At 55.6% G+C, this 13,890-nt stretch overlaps 1 protein-coding gene across 6 annotated transcripts in view; it reads right to left on the reverse strand.

Moving 5' to 3' along the window:
* Nucleotides 1–949: 949 nt before the first annotated feature.
* The window catches only part of Chst8 (carbohydrate sulfotransferase 8), a 117,082-nt gene continuing 104,141 nt past the window's right edge, over nt 950–13,890 (reverse strand). For all 6 annotated transcript variants that reach the window (XM_078032169.1, XM_040279251.2, XM_078032168.1 and 3 more), the window contains 2 exons: nt 3,004–3,041; nt 950–2,464 (listed from right to left, as the gene is read on the reverse strand). In XM_078032169.1, coding sequence (XP_077888295.1) covers nt 1,358–2,464; nt 3,004–3,041 — 1,145 coding nt within the window. In that variant the 3' untranslated portion in view covers nt 950–1,357. The remainder of the gene's footprint in view (nt 2,465–3,003; nt 3,042–13,890) is intronic.

The following is a 13,890-nucleotide window of genomic DNA, read 5'->3' on the forward strand; positions in this document are numbered from 1 at the left end:
AGAGGAGGCGCACCCCTGCTTGGGCTCCCGGGTGAACATGGACCTGAGGAGGGAGGCAGGAGGTGGCCTCAGCTCCTGGCTCTGCCTATGCAAGGTTTCAGAGCCCACGGGAGAGGCGGGAAGGGAGAAGCCAGGGCGCGTCTGGCTGGAATCCAGCCCCGCCCATGGCAGGCATCCATCCCTGTCTCCTCCCAGGGTCTGGCTGCAGCTCCACTGGCCAGTGGGAACAGACTGAGAGCCATCTCCTGGAAGAGACAGCAAAGACGCCCACAGAGCGATTCAGAAGGGCAGGCAGGGGCTCCTGGCAGACGCAGGCTGACAGAGCGAGACCTCCATAGGCAGGCCGCACTTCCCTCGGGTGACAAAATCCAAACACAGCGCAGTCACACCCACACTCTAAGCCCCAACAAACACTCCCTCGGAGACCTTTCCAGCGTCACCCTGGCTTCTGGTAATCTCAGAACCATTTCTGGTGTGAAATGTGTGCGTCGGAAGTAGTTTCTTTTATAGCTTCTCCCACTTTCCCCCTAGAACTGCTTCAACCAGGCACCGGCAATCCCAGCAGCCCTAAGGTGGTCTTGTCAGGTGACCAAGTGCCATGGTCAGAGTTGGGGGTCCGAGGTTCAGAAGGCTGGGGTAGCATCCCTCCCCACCTGCAGAACCACACCCAGTGCCCCATGGGCCCCGGGGGTAGGTAGCCCTAATTGGCAGCTGACAGAGGCCTGCCACTGCTCTGGCAGTCCTCAGAGGGCCCATTGCAAGTTACTGTGACAAGGGCCTCTGTGGTGACAGGCCTATCTCCTCCCATCTGGGACACTCCTGCCTCAGGCTCCCCTGTACCAGGGCTGCAGCTGCTTGGCTCAGGCCGTCCTAGGGAGGCAGAGAGAACTCCAGAAGGCAAAGGGCAAGGTCCACGTGTTCCCACACCACCACGCACAGGAGACACCGCTGCTCTGAAAACCATGTGCTTTATTCCCCCACCCCCACCCCTGTCATAGAAAAGCTGCAAACCATGTGGTTTGTACAAGGCAATGGCTAAGGGACTGCAGGAAGTCCCTTACCGCTGGGGCCCTCATCCTCTGGGCCTCAGACTTCCCTGGTCATCGGGGACTCTTGACTGAGTCCATGGGGCCTCTCCCTCAGGCAAGAAGTTAGGAAGTGGGTATGGGACAAGGGCCAGGGTCCCCATCCAAGGCCTCAAGCCTCTCTTCTCCACGGGCCTGCTGCCTCCGAGAGACTCAGCCTCTCCCATTCTTGGAGCCCAGGTGCTGTGAGCACGTCTCAGTTCCCAGTGGGATGTCCCAGCTCCTGCGAGTGGGTGGGACAGGCCCCGCTCCTGGCCAGCCGGCCCCGCCCCTCAGTACAGGTCTGCAAAGGGCTTGGAGTAGTTGAACATCAGGTAGTCCATGTAGTAGAAGTCGTAGGTGCGCTGCCGCTGCAGGGCCGACAGCTGGGCGAAGTACTGGTGCGTGATCCTGGCCGTCGTCCGCGCCTCCTGGGAGTGCCGGTCTTTGAACCGCGGAAAAGTCAGGTTGCGTGGAGCGTGGATGAGGCTCAGGAAGAAGTTGGCATCGTCCTCCATGCTCTCGAACTTGCCCACAAAGTCATAGTCGATGAGGCAGGGGCTGCACAGCCGGCTGACGTGGTCCCAGTGGATGTCCATGCCCACGGGTCGGTGCACGTCCAGCAGGTACTGGACGAACTCGGGGAACCGCACACCAGAGCCAGTCCGCAGGGCCTCCCGCGAGGCGTTGGCCCGGTACCGGGCCAGGATGGCCTTGCCGAAGACAGGGTGATAGTAGCTGTTGGGGTGCTCAAACTTGTCTCGGAAAGCTGAGACCAGCCTCTCAAAAGGCTCACGGACAAAGAGCATCTTGGTGTAGGTGCTGAGGCGGTGCAGGATGCCCTGGCGGTCGAAGGTGTCCAGCCGCTTGAGGGCGCTGCCGTAGTGGACCGTGTTGTGCTGAATGTCCGCGGTGGATGAGGCCAACCCGGCCAGCACCATGAGCACCCGCTTCCAGTTGGAGCAACCCGCCTTGGGCACCTCGCAGTAGAGCACACGGTGGCGGTCCTCCACGAAGATGCGGGACACGTGGCGAGGTGTGACGGCTCTGCGGCTGCTGCTCGCCCGGTACTTGGCACACGCCTCCTGCATCACCCGCTTGCGCTCCTGCTGGCTCCGGTGCAGGCCGACCCAATGGCTGTCCAGCGCCTGGGTCCCCAATCGAATAAAGGCCTCTGATGAGCTGTTGGCTGGGATGGCCACCGCGGCTGGCATTTTTTTGATAAGCAGACGGCGGCGGCGCTGCGGGAGTCGCAGTCGGGCTCCCATCTTGGGGTGCGGTTGAGGCTGGTCAGGCACCCTCACGTTGAGGTCCCTTGGGGTCCGGTTGGACAAGTCCCGGATGACCTTCTCTGTGGATATCTTCAAGTCACCATCCTGGGAGCTGCCCGGTGGGTGTGCCTGAGACAAAAAGAGAAAGTTACCAGGTGGACAGGAAAGTTAAGCGCAAAGGTCATGCATACCATGCCTTCCTCGCAGCAGCTGTTTCTGCCTCTTTGTGGTTAGAGGTATTCTCAGGTGAGGAACAGGGAGACAGGCTGATACTGCAGGTGTGACCCTCCAGTCTTGAGTCCTGATCCCACACCCAGCTGCCCATAGTAGGGTAGTACGTGAAGTGCAAGTGTCATATCCACCACTAGATGGCGCAGTCCTCCCATAAACCTCCACCTGACCACAGCGGGCCGTGGAAGTTGATGGCCCGAAGGAGGTGGCTCAGATTTACCGGGTCTATTAGCATCGTCCAAAGGAGCCATCTAACAGGACAGGGAAATTCATGAACCCAGGGCCCAGGGCTTTGTTCCCAAGGCTCCTGGGAAGAACTAGACACATTTTTCTTTCCAAGAATGGATTTTATATTGACTCCTAAAAATTGTTACCCTGCTGTCCCCAACTTTCTCCAGGGTGTGTATGCTGAGATTGATCTGACTCTCAGAACTTACGTTATGGGGCTGCTGTGGTCTGATGTTGAACTTAATTCCTAAAAAGCAAGCAGAGGAGAGGGCAGTGTTAGCAGCAGAAGTACCTCATGGTTCCCGGGACCGGCTTACAGTCTGTTGCCCGTGGATGCCCAGGCTGGAGGGAGCTGGGAGTGGGCTCTGGGGAAAGGCAGTTCTGGGGGCAGAGGGCAAAAGCTTGGTTCAGTGCTAGACTCCCTCCACCCTTCACCCATAAGAAAATAGGGGTGCAGCAAAGACATGGTCCCATTGGCTCCCAGCTGAAGCTAACTTATCTCACCTCCTGATAGGACCTAGAAGGAGTGGATAGGGAGCTGCCCAGGTGTGTCCACAAACCTGCCCAGTGGAATTCAGGGCTCTCACAGACCACCTTTCACCCCACCCCACCCTGTTATTTAGTCACAGGAAAAGGACTGTTCACAAAGTTCTGTCCATCTCTCTGCACACCTGTCAGCCATGTCCTGGTCCTAGTTGATGTGGATTCTCTGTAATTGGAATATGACCTATTTGCACTCACATCTGGCCCATACAGGGCTTTGGGATGGAGCACACTCTTTCTCCTCCTGCTCCAAGAAGTTCTCTGACCTTGGCATTCACTTTGTGATTTTGATCTTCTCAGCTGTGTGTACGATGGGAAGACACCATATCTGGCTCATCTCCAAAGGCCTGCCTGAAGCCCAGGCATAGAGTAACTGCCTAGCAAGCACTAACTGCTGACTGGGGGAAGATGGAGAGAGGTTTGCTTGACACTGACCAAGCACCAGAATGTCCCCTCTGCTCACCAGGGAGACCCCTCACCCGGGCTGAGCCAGAACAGTCCAGGTTGCAAACTCTAGTGTGGGGAACCTCTGGCCAGAGAGAGGATTCTGCTTGATGCCATGTTTGGTCTGTTTGGGGTGAAGATATTGGAAGCATAGAATTCCCTTTGGGGGATCCCATGCAGCACTCTGGGTCACCTTTCTAATCCCTGCCTAGCTTTTGGAGTGTCAGGGGTTCTGTCCTGCTCCTGTGCCGTATGGGTGGACACTTGTGCCCTGAGGCTTTGCCAGAAGGCACAGTCATAATCAGAAGTTGCCATCCCTTAAGCAAGCAGAGAGGTGGAACTTCTGGAAAGCTCTGTGCCTGGCCACACCTGACCAAGTCCTGGCTGCTGCCTAGGCAAGGAGAAGGTGGTTCTGATGGTCCAGCACTTCCCCAACTGTCTCTGTATACTGGGCAGAAGTCCAATGGCGGGAGCCCAGCTGGCAAGGGGGGCATTTAGGTCTTCCCTGATCTGGAGATTTCTCCACAGGGTCCAGTATTATAACCTTGACCTCATCAGTTTGAGGCTGTGCCCACACACCTTCACGTATTAGCAAACAAGTGTCTATATGAGAGGGGGGGGGACCACAAAAGCCACTATGGGTGGAAAAACCTAAAATTCTCTGAGCTTTCTAGAACCTTCACCTAGTCCCAAGAGAGGTGGGTACAAAGGCAGAACTTGAGCATCTTCTCTGTCTTCTACTGATCCCCTTTAGGTGGAGAACAGGGGAATGCCTTTCCCAGGGCAAAGGGCAGTCAGTGTTTGCCATCTTCTTGGCCATTCCCTGTGTGTGTGTGTGTGTGTGTGTGTGTGTGTGTGTGTGTGTGCGCGCGCGCGCATGTGAGTGTGGAACTGGTGTGAGTGGTGGTGCCTGGCCTGAGGAGAGCCTTTTAGATTTAACGCCCCTGTGTGGCCCCGCCAGCCGCAGAGCCTATTTCCCTCCCCACCCGCCGCCCCCCTCTTCCTCATCCATTCTGCAGCTGTCCCCAGCTTGAGCGTCCGGAGCTTGTTTCTCCCCCAGTGTGTGGGGGTTCTCTCCTGCAGCCAACGATGACAGATCTCTTCACCAGAAGGGACCCGCCGCAGCCGCTCGCTTTTCCTCTACACCACCGGGTTTCCTTAATTATTTTCTTCTGGTGACGGCAGCTGGGTCTGTTAAATCACCGCTCCTCCTCGGAGTCTCAGATATGGGAATTTACTCTGCTTGTCACCGCTGTCAACCTGTCAAGGTGTGATGGCGCTTATTTATATTCCTTTTCTGGAGCAAATGAGTCACGCTAGATTTGGCCAAGAGTGGGCCTGAGGAGCCACTTCCAGAGACAGCCTGCCAGTCAGTGAAGCCGGATGGGGATGTCTTTATCCAGGTCGCAGCCCCCATGGCTGTGGGTCCTGTCTGTGTAGACTGGTTGGAAGGGCGTCTCCTGGACCGCCGGACTCTAAGGTTGGCCCACTCTGAGGCTGGCTAGGGTCCTTGGCATGTGCTGAGGGGGGAAAGTTCCTGCTAGACAGAGCCCAGGGCTAGGTGAGTGTCCTGACCCGTTGGTCACATCAGCCTGCAAAGCCAGAGCCGATCTTAGGTGGCGCCTGTGAGTGTGCCCTAAGCTGTATGCCCACCTCCCGTTCTGGGCAGGCCAAACTTAGAGACCCTGGTGCCTTGAGTCTGGGGTCTGTGCCTGTTCTGCTGCATTTCAGAACCCTGGACAGCTCTGTGGAAAGCCTGGGAAGGGTGGTTGGTGCCCTGCTGCTCTGAAGCCTCCCCGAGGATTGATGCCAGCGCTATGGGAAACTTAGGTAGACAAGAGGTAGCACTTCCTTCTCCAGTCAATCAGCACCAGTCCCTCCCAAGCCCCTAAATGAACACAATCTAGATTTTAATCATCCCCACCCCCCCAAAACAGTGAGCTTGTGAGCACCAACACAAGCTCAGCCTCCTCTTCTGCCCAAGGCCACCAGTGCTGTGTTGCACCTCTCCTGTTTCCAACCCCACCTGAGAGACAGGAGAACTCCAAGGTCCACCTCGGACCTACTCCACTCTCAGGTTCTGGGTTACCTGTCCACATAAGGTTAAATATCTGTAAGGGAGCTCCATCTCTCTGCACACCAAGAAACCAACAACCACTTTCTCTTTCCGGACAGATGACATTTGCAGTGTGGCTGAAACACAGGCGATAGGTAAGAGTGAGCATCGGTGAGAATAAACGAAGCGTGAGTTATGGGCACTGCCAACTGTGCGCTCCACGCTGTGAACTCTTCATCGGCTGAGGGTTTTTTTCTCCAGGCCGAAGCTTCCTGGTTACCTGCTAAAGCGAGGTGGGGCTGGTGGTGACGGGCAGCCTGGGCCTGGGGCAGAGCTGGGAGGGGCTTCGCCTGCACGTGGGCTGGTGGAGAGAGGGGTCCCTTGCCTGCTCCTCTCCAGAGACATTGAAAGACCTGCTAGGTACCACAAAGAAGCCTCAATCCCCGATGTGGGGGGTCACTATGGGTGGCAGCAGGGTCCAGCCTTTCGGTCAGATTTCGTAGACACACCACACCAACTGGGGTGTCGGGGAACCACGGGCTGGAAGTGCCTCATGCACATTCAACCTCCCTCTGTGCCAGGTGAGTCCCATTTGAGAATAGGGACAGTTGCTCTCTACTTGCTCAAATCCCAACTCATGCCCTGATCGGCAGTGGTGAAAGGGTCCTGCCACTCTGAGCACCGTGGTCCGGGTGAAGCTGCCCTGAAGCTGTCAATCTTTGAGAGGGACAGGCAGGAGAGACAACTTCAGGGGCCAGGAGAGGTGTGGGGTGGGTGCCAGTCCCAGGTGCCCGCCTGTTCGGAGTTTGGCTCATGATTTCTGAATCTCTTGGAGTTTCCTGGTTAAGCTGTTTCCCTGGCCACTTTCCATGTCCTGAATCTGGTGGCTGAGCCTGCGTGGCAGGCTGCCCCACATCCATCTGCACTGTGCATTATACGTCCACTCATGTTGACCCACAGGCCAGGGAACTTCCAGGCGTTTCTGCTGCTCTCCTTGGCTCAAGGCTGGCTCCAGGCCAGGGGAGACCTTGGAGGCGAGGCCCCAACTGCAGCTTGGCTCCCTACATGTGCATGATCCTGGGTCCAAGCCTGGCCCCGACCCAGATCCCCTGGCAGTCGCAGGGCCGGGGCAGAATGCTGGTGCCTGAGCCGGGGAGGGTGTTGGCATCTGCTCTGCCACTACTGATTCCCAACTAGAAGGCTCCTGCGACTCACACAGCAGTGAGGAGCCGTGTGTGGGGCGCCCACCCCAGGTGCAAGATGCTGGCAGCAGAAAGAAAGGCAGCAGGTGGGTGTGCTTGTCCCCGCTCCAGCTGTGGGGAGAAACCCCCGAGGGAACCACCGGGCCCCACTTACAGGAAATGGGGACGGTTTCCGAATGAGGAATGTATTGACTAGGGTTCTGCAGAAAAACAGAACCAGGGGAGAGAATGTGGAGAGGAGAGGAGCGGAGGGGAGGGGAGAGGAGAGGAGAGCCCTGCTGGGTACCTCACAACAGTCCCAGTCTTTGATGCCAGAGCCCACAAAGGGTGACATCTGGCCAGTAGGAGGGATCACTGGTTCCCGTGCTTGTGGATGGCAGACTGAAATGTGCAGGGCAGGCCAGCAGGCTGAGATGGAGGGAAAATCTGATGCTATAGTTCAGAATTCCCTTTGGGGAATCCCATGCAGCACAAGGCAGTTTGGAGGCAGAATTCTTTCTTCCTCGGGGAACCTCAATCTTTTTTTTTTTTCCCTTCAGGACTTCAGCTGATTGGGCGAGGCCCACCCACAGTACAGAGGGCTCTCTGCGGTCCTCATAGACGACTGATTTACGTGCTAATCATGTTTAAAGATACTTTTACAAGACTTAGACCTAACAGCTGTGTCTCATGGTTCAGCCACACATACAATTGTGGATCACAGAAGGTGTCTCCCTTTGCCGAGGCTAAAGTAACAAAGTATCACAAACCAGGCGACTCAAATAAAAAAGTATTCTGTCACATTCTCCTTCTGAAGGCTAGGAGTCGGGAGTGTCGGAAGGGCCATGCTCCTTCTGAAGCCTCTAGAAGAGGATCCTTCCCGGCTCCTGCAGCTTCTGCGGCCAGGGGTTCCTTGGCTCTAAGTTCCGTTTCTGCTGCTGCCCCTCCATGCCTCTTCTCATGTTTGTCTCCTCCCCTCTCCTCACCAGTCACCCCAATATACAGCCACACTGATGACCTCATCGTCACTTGATTCCATGGTGCAAAGAACCCGTGAGACCCGTGGTACCAGAACTGGAGGTTGGGACTTCAGCATCCCTGTGGTTGTGGGGAGGGACACCATTCAACCCAGGACAGGGGACCTTAGAGAGTTCTGAGGGCAGGGCAGGGACAGCCTGGAGAAGGTGCAGAACGAGTTCCCCTGCTGGGCTGGGTCTCTGGATCAGTGATGATGGATTCTGTCAGTGCCCAGTGACCTTTGGGGATGGGCCACTTATCTCTGTCATTCTGATGGGGCCTGGCCCGTGGCGGGGGCTCACTAAACACCTCTGGCAAAGCCGATGCTGCCCAGATTGACAGCAGCTGCTGGGGGTGGGTGGGTGTGGGGCCTCCCCCTGCAGAAGCTGAGGCTGGGATTCCAGTGGAGTCACCCACCCCTGGCAGCCTGGGAAGGGCCTGCGGGTGAGGTGGCAGGTGCCAGCCTGGGTGGCCAGATGCAGACAAGAGACACCTGGCTGGGTGCCTACGAAGCCCTGGCTCCCCTGGACCTTGGACACCCCCGGCTGGCTGCCTTCTGAAGCCCTCTGTGGCATGCCAGGCTGGGGGCCTGCTCCTGGGGTGGGCCTTCTCTTGTAGATGCCCCTCCTTTGGCTATTTTTCCCACCAACCCAGGCCTTGCCATTTTGAGATCTCCGCTGGTCCAGGGGTGAGGGGCGAACTGACCCCATGGGCCTCTGACTGCCTCACAGTGAACAGCTACCTTCCTCTGAGCAAGTTGCTAATGTATGCAGATGAGATGCAAAACTGAAGATCAATACACTCAGCAATTAGAGGGCAGCCTGGACTCCAGGCATAGAATATGGGAGGAAGAGGCTTCACTAAAGGGCCTTCAATTCTCTCTTGTGTTCACAGGAAAATGCAGCTTATTAAATTCTCTGCTAGGTTCCCAGGGTACAGCCTAGAGACTGGCGTCTGTCACAGTCATGCCCACCCTGGCTGCCCTGGACACAGCTATCGCTGGGATCCTTGTAAATGAGGTTCCAGGAAGCAGGGCTGCTTTGGACACAGGTGTCAGCTGACCTGGATCCTGAAGGTGGCTTTGTGGTCAACGTGTGGACCTTCGGGCCACACATCTCAGGCCAGGGCAGTGGTTGCCCCTGTAACAGCCTCTACCTGGGAGCCTCAAATCTTGGCCTCTTTGGTGGACTTCTTCCAATTGCTCTGTGACAACTCTACTTAGTTATAGTGGCCTTTCTACTATTTTCTGTTGCTATAACTGAATACCTAAGACTAGGAAATTTGTAAGGAATAGAAGCTTATTTGGCTCATAGTTCTGGAGGCTGGAAAATCCAAGAATGTCACTGACATGGGTGAGGGCCTCTCTGCTATGTCAAATGATGGGTGGCATCCCACGGTGAGAGGGAAAGATCTTGAAATTCAGGTCTCTCTTTTTCTTAAAAGCTACTCATCCTGTGAAAGGACCCCAACCTCACAACCTCCTCTAACCCCAAGTATCTCTCCAAACCCCTTCCTCCAAATATCACAGACGTGTGGATTTGGGGAGTACGTTTCCAACACATGAATTCTGGAGGGACACTGTGAAACCTGAGCAGGACCATACAGTGATTCCCAAGCTCTGCTTCAGATCAGGGCTGCTTCTTTTTTTACTTGGAGAATCCACACCAAGTCACAGCTTTAATGAGCAGTCAGTATATCAGAGAGCCAGAGAGCCAGAGAGGGACAGAGAGAGAAAACACTCCTGTGTGACCTTGAACTCACTCTTCAACCTCACTCAGTTTGTTTCCTCATCTGTAAAATGGGCCAAAATATCCATCTTGCAAGTTCACGGACAAGTCAATGAAATGAGGTACAGCAATGGGCACCGCTGTCCCTGTTAGGAAGCTGCCCATTTCTGGTGTTCTGATGCCCCGGTTCCCTCTGAAGCAGCTGAATTTCCCTGAGCCCAGCTCCCCCATCCAGTGCAAAGACTCTGGTATGCATCTGCGGGGGAAGGAATCAGGAATATTCCTGTCTCAGGCTGATGGGCAGCTGATGGCTCTGACGGTTACTTGTTTTGTTTAGTGATTCCATTCCCTCGCCTCTGTGATTAGGATCTGCGATTCAACTGGGTAGTTCCCTGTCATCTCAGCCCTGGCTGTGAATTCCCTTGGAGCTGTCAAAGAGTCGAGCATTGGAGCCTCCTGTCAGTCAACCAGCCAGCCGTTAGCCGGTCTGCGAACCCAACAGCTGTCTCACCCACCCCATACCCACCCACCTGCTCATCACTTGGTGGAGGGAGGGGAGTCCTGAGCATGTCCACGTGCAGCATGGACCCCTGTAGACAGGGAGGGGTCCACAGCTGCTGTTTCAAGGTGCTTCTGTCCACGTTCAGGGTACACACAGCCCCAGCGCACACGTGCCATGCGTGAACAACTTGCACACGTGTGTTGGGAGAGTTGGATTTGTGCGTCTTAGGATCTGTTGTACCACAAATGCTGAGGGGATGCATCCCCATGCACATCTGTGCTTTGGAGCACATGATTTCTGTTGCATGTGACATGGCATTCGCTAGGTGGGAGGTGTGTGTATGTTCGCGTCCCCATATGGTCTCTGAGTCCACAGCACGTGGCTTAGGGCAGGCCACGCCTTTTCTTTCCTTCATTTATTCTTCAACATGCTCAGGCCAGGAAGGACAAGAAGGAGTTAGCAAATACTGCTGCAGATGAGCAAAAGTGAACTTCGGAAGGAGCTGGCAAAGCTGAGTTGCTGTCCTGCATCTTTGTCTCCCACTCAGTGACTGGCAGCAGGATCAATCAGCTGGCCCACCACCCGAGAGCCCCCAGAGCAGAAAAGTCATGAAGTCTAGAGCCATTGGTTTACCTGCTCACACAGACCGAGCACCTATAAGGGTCAGGCAGTGTCTAAGACACTGGTGACAGTATCTTAGCCGTGAATGGGATGCTCATGACCCCTGGCCTCATGGGATTTACAGCCTGGCCTCAAGTGGGCCACTGGCCAGCAACTCCATGCGTGCTGATGTACTGGAGGCCGTATCGGGCAGTCAGCCAGCCCAGTCTTCAGGTGCTGTCTCTTAAGAGTCGTGACAACAACTGGCACCCAAGGGAAATGAATGAGGACATTTCCGGCAGTTTGGTGGCCTTGCACCATGACGGCAAGGCTCACAGGATGAAGGGATAGATGTAGAGATTGACAGGTATCAGAAAAAGACAGGAAGGTGCATGGAGGAGTGTGGAGGCTGGCGGACTCGAGAGGAAGGGGCCTTGCGGTCATGGCCAAGGCATTAGACTCATCCCCGCAGGCCCGGAGGAGTCTGGAAGGACTTCAAGCTATGGAGTTATTTTGAATTTAAGGTCCATTCTGAGATGAACAGCGGAGAAGATAGGGCAGCAAGATGGGTCAGGTGACGCTGCCATTGTCCAGGCTGCGGTTGGGTTTGGGATGACTTTGATCTGCCAAGTGTAGAGATCCAGAGGGCAGCTGCAGGAAGGGGAGCGAGGAGCTGAGCCGTGGCTGGCGAGGGCATGGGACCAGCACTTTGAGAGGAAAAGTGGGGTTGAAAATAGCAATACGAAGGTGTCAGGCCTGGACCCGAGTTCTGCCTTCCTCTGGGGCCCATGGAGAGCTACCGCTTCCTAGCCCTGTGCCAAGTACATCAAGTGGGAAAGTTGTAACGACTCCTCCTGTCTTGGGGATGGGGCACCTGGTGACTGCTCTCCAGCCAGCACTGCATGAGCCTAATTTGGTCCAAATAATGGCAACGTCTTGCACTGGGGTGACTAGGAAATAAAAATAAATGAGTCAGAGGGAGCCTGAAGTGGCAGGAGCTCCACAGATAGGCTGCCAGGAAAGTGCCAGCAACACCAAGTAGCCCAGACCATGTCAGGCACTCCGGGCGTAGCCACATGCAGCGCATCCTTCACTGGAATGGGGTCAGGCCAAGGAGGCTGCTGGTGGGGCAGCCTCATTACCATGGTGGCCCAACCGAAAGATAATGATCTGTCCAGCTCGAGTGGCCTCGGGATGTGTCATTCTGGCTGCAGCATCAATTACTGAGCTGGCCTGTGGCTGTCAGACCTGTCACAGCTGTTGCCTGTGATACCCTGAAGAGTCACGGAAGTAAATCCGCCTTAGCCGATGCTTCTTTGAAGTGTCCCCCGTTGCAGGCCACTCTATCCTGGGGGAGGCACTTCAGGCCCCCCTGTGGAGAGTGAAGTTCCTGCAGGCAAGACTGAAACAGGCTGCCCACAGGCTCAGGGGTGGATGCTCTGATCCTCGGCAGAGCTCCCCAGATGGCCATGCCCTGTCCACTGATTGTATCCAGAGAGGTCCCTGAGTCTAGGCAGCAGCCCCTCCCTCCCAGCCCTGATGCAAGCACTGGGGATGGGCAGCTGCAGCTCCAAGCCCTCCCTGTCTCCAGTGTCCTCTCCAGCACTCTAAGAGCATTGAGGGGCAGCTGCATTCCAGGGGTCATCCTCTCTGCCCTGGAACAGAACAGAGCCTCTGGCTAGTGGCAGATGGCAAGGGTAAGGTCAGAAGTTGCCTGGGGCGCCTGAGGGGCATTGCAGGAGCTGAGGAGGTATCCATCTAGTTATTTCCTATCAAGATTCCAGATAACTACAGTCCAATTTTGAGAGGAGAGGGGACTCTTCCAGAACAAGGCCTTGAACTTGGAGTTGGATCAGTCAAGGGCTGGGGCAACAGCAGCTCAGGAAGCCTATGGTCTGAGAATTTGTCTGGCTTCTCTAGGGGGTGAGACCCTCAAGTACAGATGTTAACCATGGACTTGGCAGTGGCTGCCTATGGGAAGCTACCCTTTCTGGACAATTGGGCAAGAGCCCACTTCTTGTCCCTTCTGAATGGCCAGCCCTGGCTCTGCCCAGCCCAACCTTCCATAACTAGGAGAACTCTTCTAGTCAGCAGCAAAATCCACCAGGCCAAATGCGGTGGCTCTAGACCTTCATGGGGAGCATCTTCCAATGAGGCTGGGCTACATGCTCCATCATTCACTCACACCCACAGGCCCATGCACAGTAGCACTCAGCCCAGGAGAGGTGACCTGTCCTGCAGCATAAACAGCATGCCAAAATAAGGGGGAAGAAGGGTCCTCTAAAGTTCCAAGGTCATTCTGGAAGTGCCTCAGAAACAGCTGGACATGATGGAGGCCCAAAGGAGGCAGGAAAAAGGATTAGGATTGGGACCCATCTTGATGTGAGGAGTGCCGGGGCCTGAACCTGGGAGGGGCTTGGGGAGAAAGGGAGGGTAGATTTTGTGGAACCACCAATCAGGAGGGCTTGGCGAGTCAAGGGTATGAGGGGCGAAGGTGAGGGAAATACCTGGGGACCCCTCCCCAACATGCTACCAGCATCCTTCACAGAGAAAGGAGGTCTAGGGAGGTGGAGGAGCCAATGGAAGAGAAGAGGGACCCCGGGCCATCCTGCACCTGAGACACAGACCCGGAAACACCTGCAGGTTGAACTCTGAACTGGAAAGAGTACTGAGCCTGGGTGTAAAGTGTTAGCCAGTTCTGGGCCACACATCTCAGCTTTGGAGACTGCATGGACACAAACCGTGTGACCCAGCCTGGGGACTTTCAACATGGCGGCATAATGCTGCCCTCATTAGATCTGAGCCCAAGAACATCAAGGAGAACCAAACACTGGAAATGTCATCCAGAATTTTCACACTTGTCATGTGTACTTGGAGTTTGCCAAGGTCTTTCAAGGAAATCCCTCAGCCCAGATCCCTAGTCTTCTCCCCCTCCAGGATTTTGGGGATGTAGTCTCCATCAGGGAGACACACATGCCAGAGTGTGCCTGGGTGGGGATAGTGGGGCTGCTGGGGTCCCTGGAAGA

This window comes from Ictidomys tridecemlineatus, chromosome 15 (assembly GCF_052094955.1).
Source record: "Ictidomys tridecemlineatus isolate mIctTri1 chromosome 15, mIctTri1.hap1, whole genome shotgun sequence".
Classification (NCBI taxonomy): Eukaryota; Metazoa; Chordata; class Mammalia; order Rodentia; family Sciuridae; genus Ictidomys; species Ictidomys tridecemlineatus.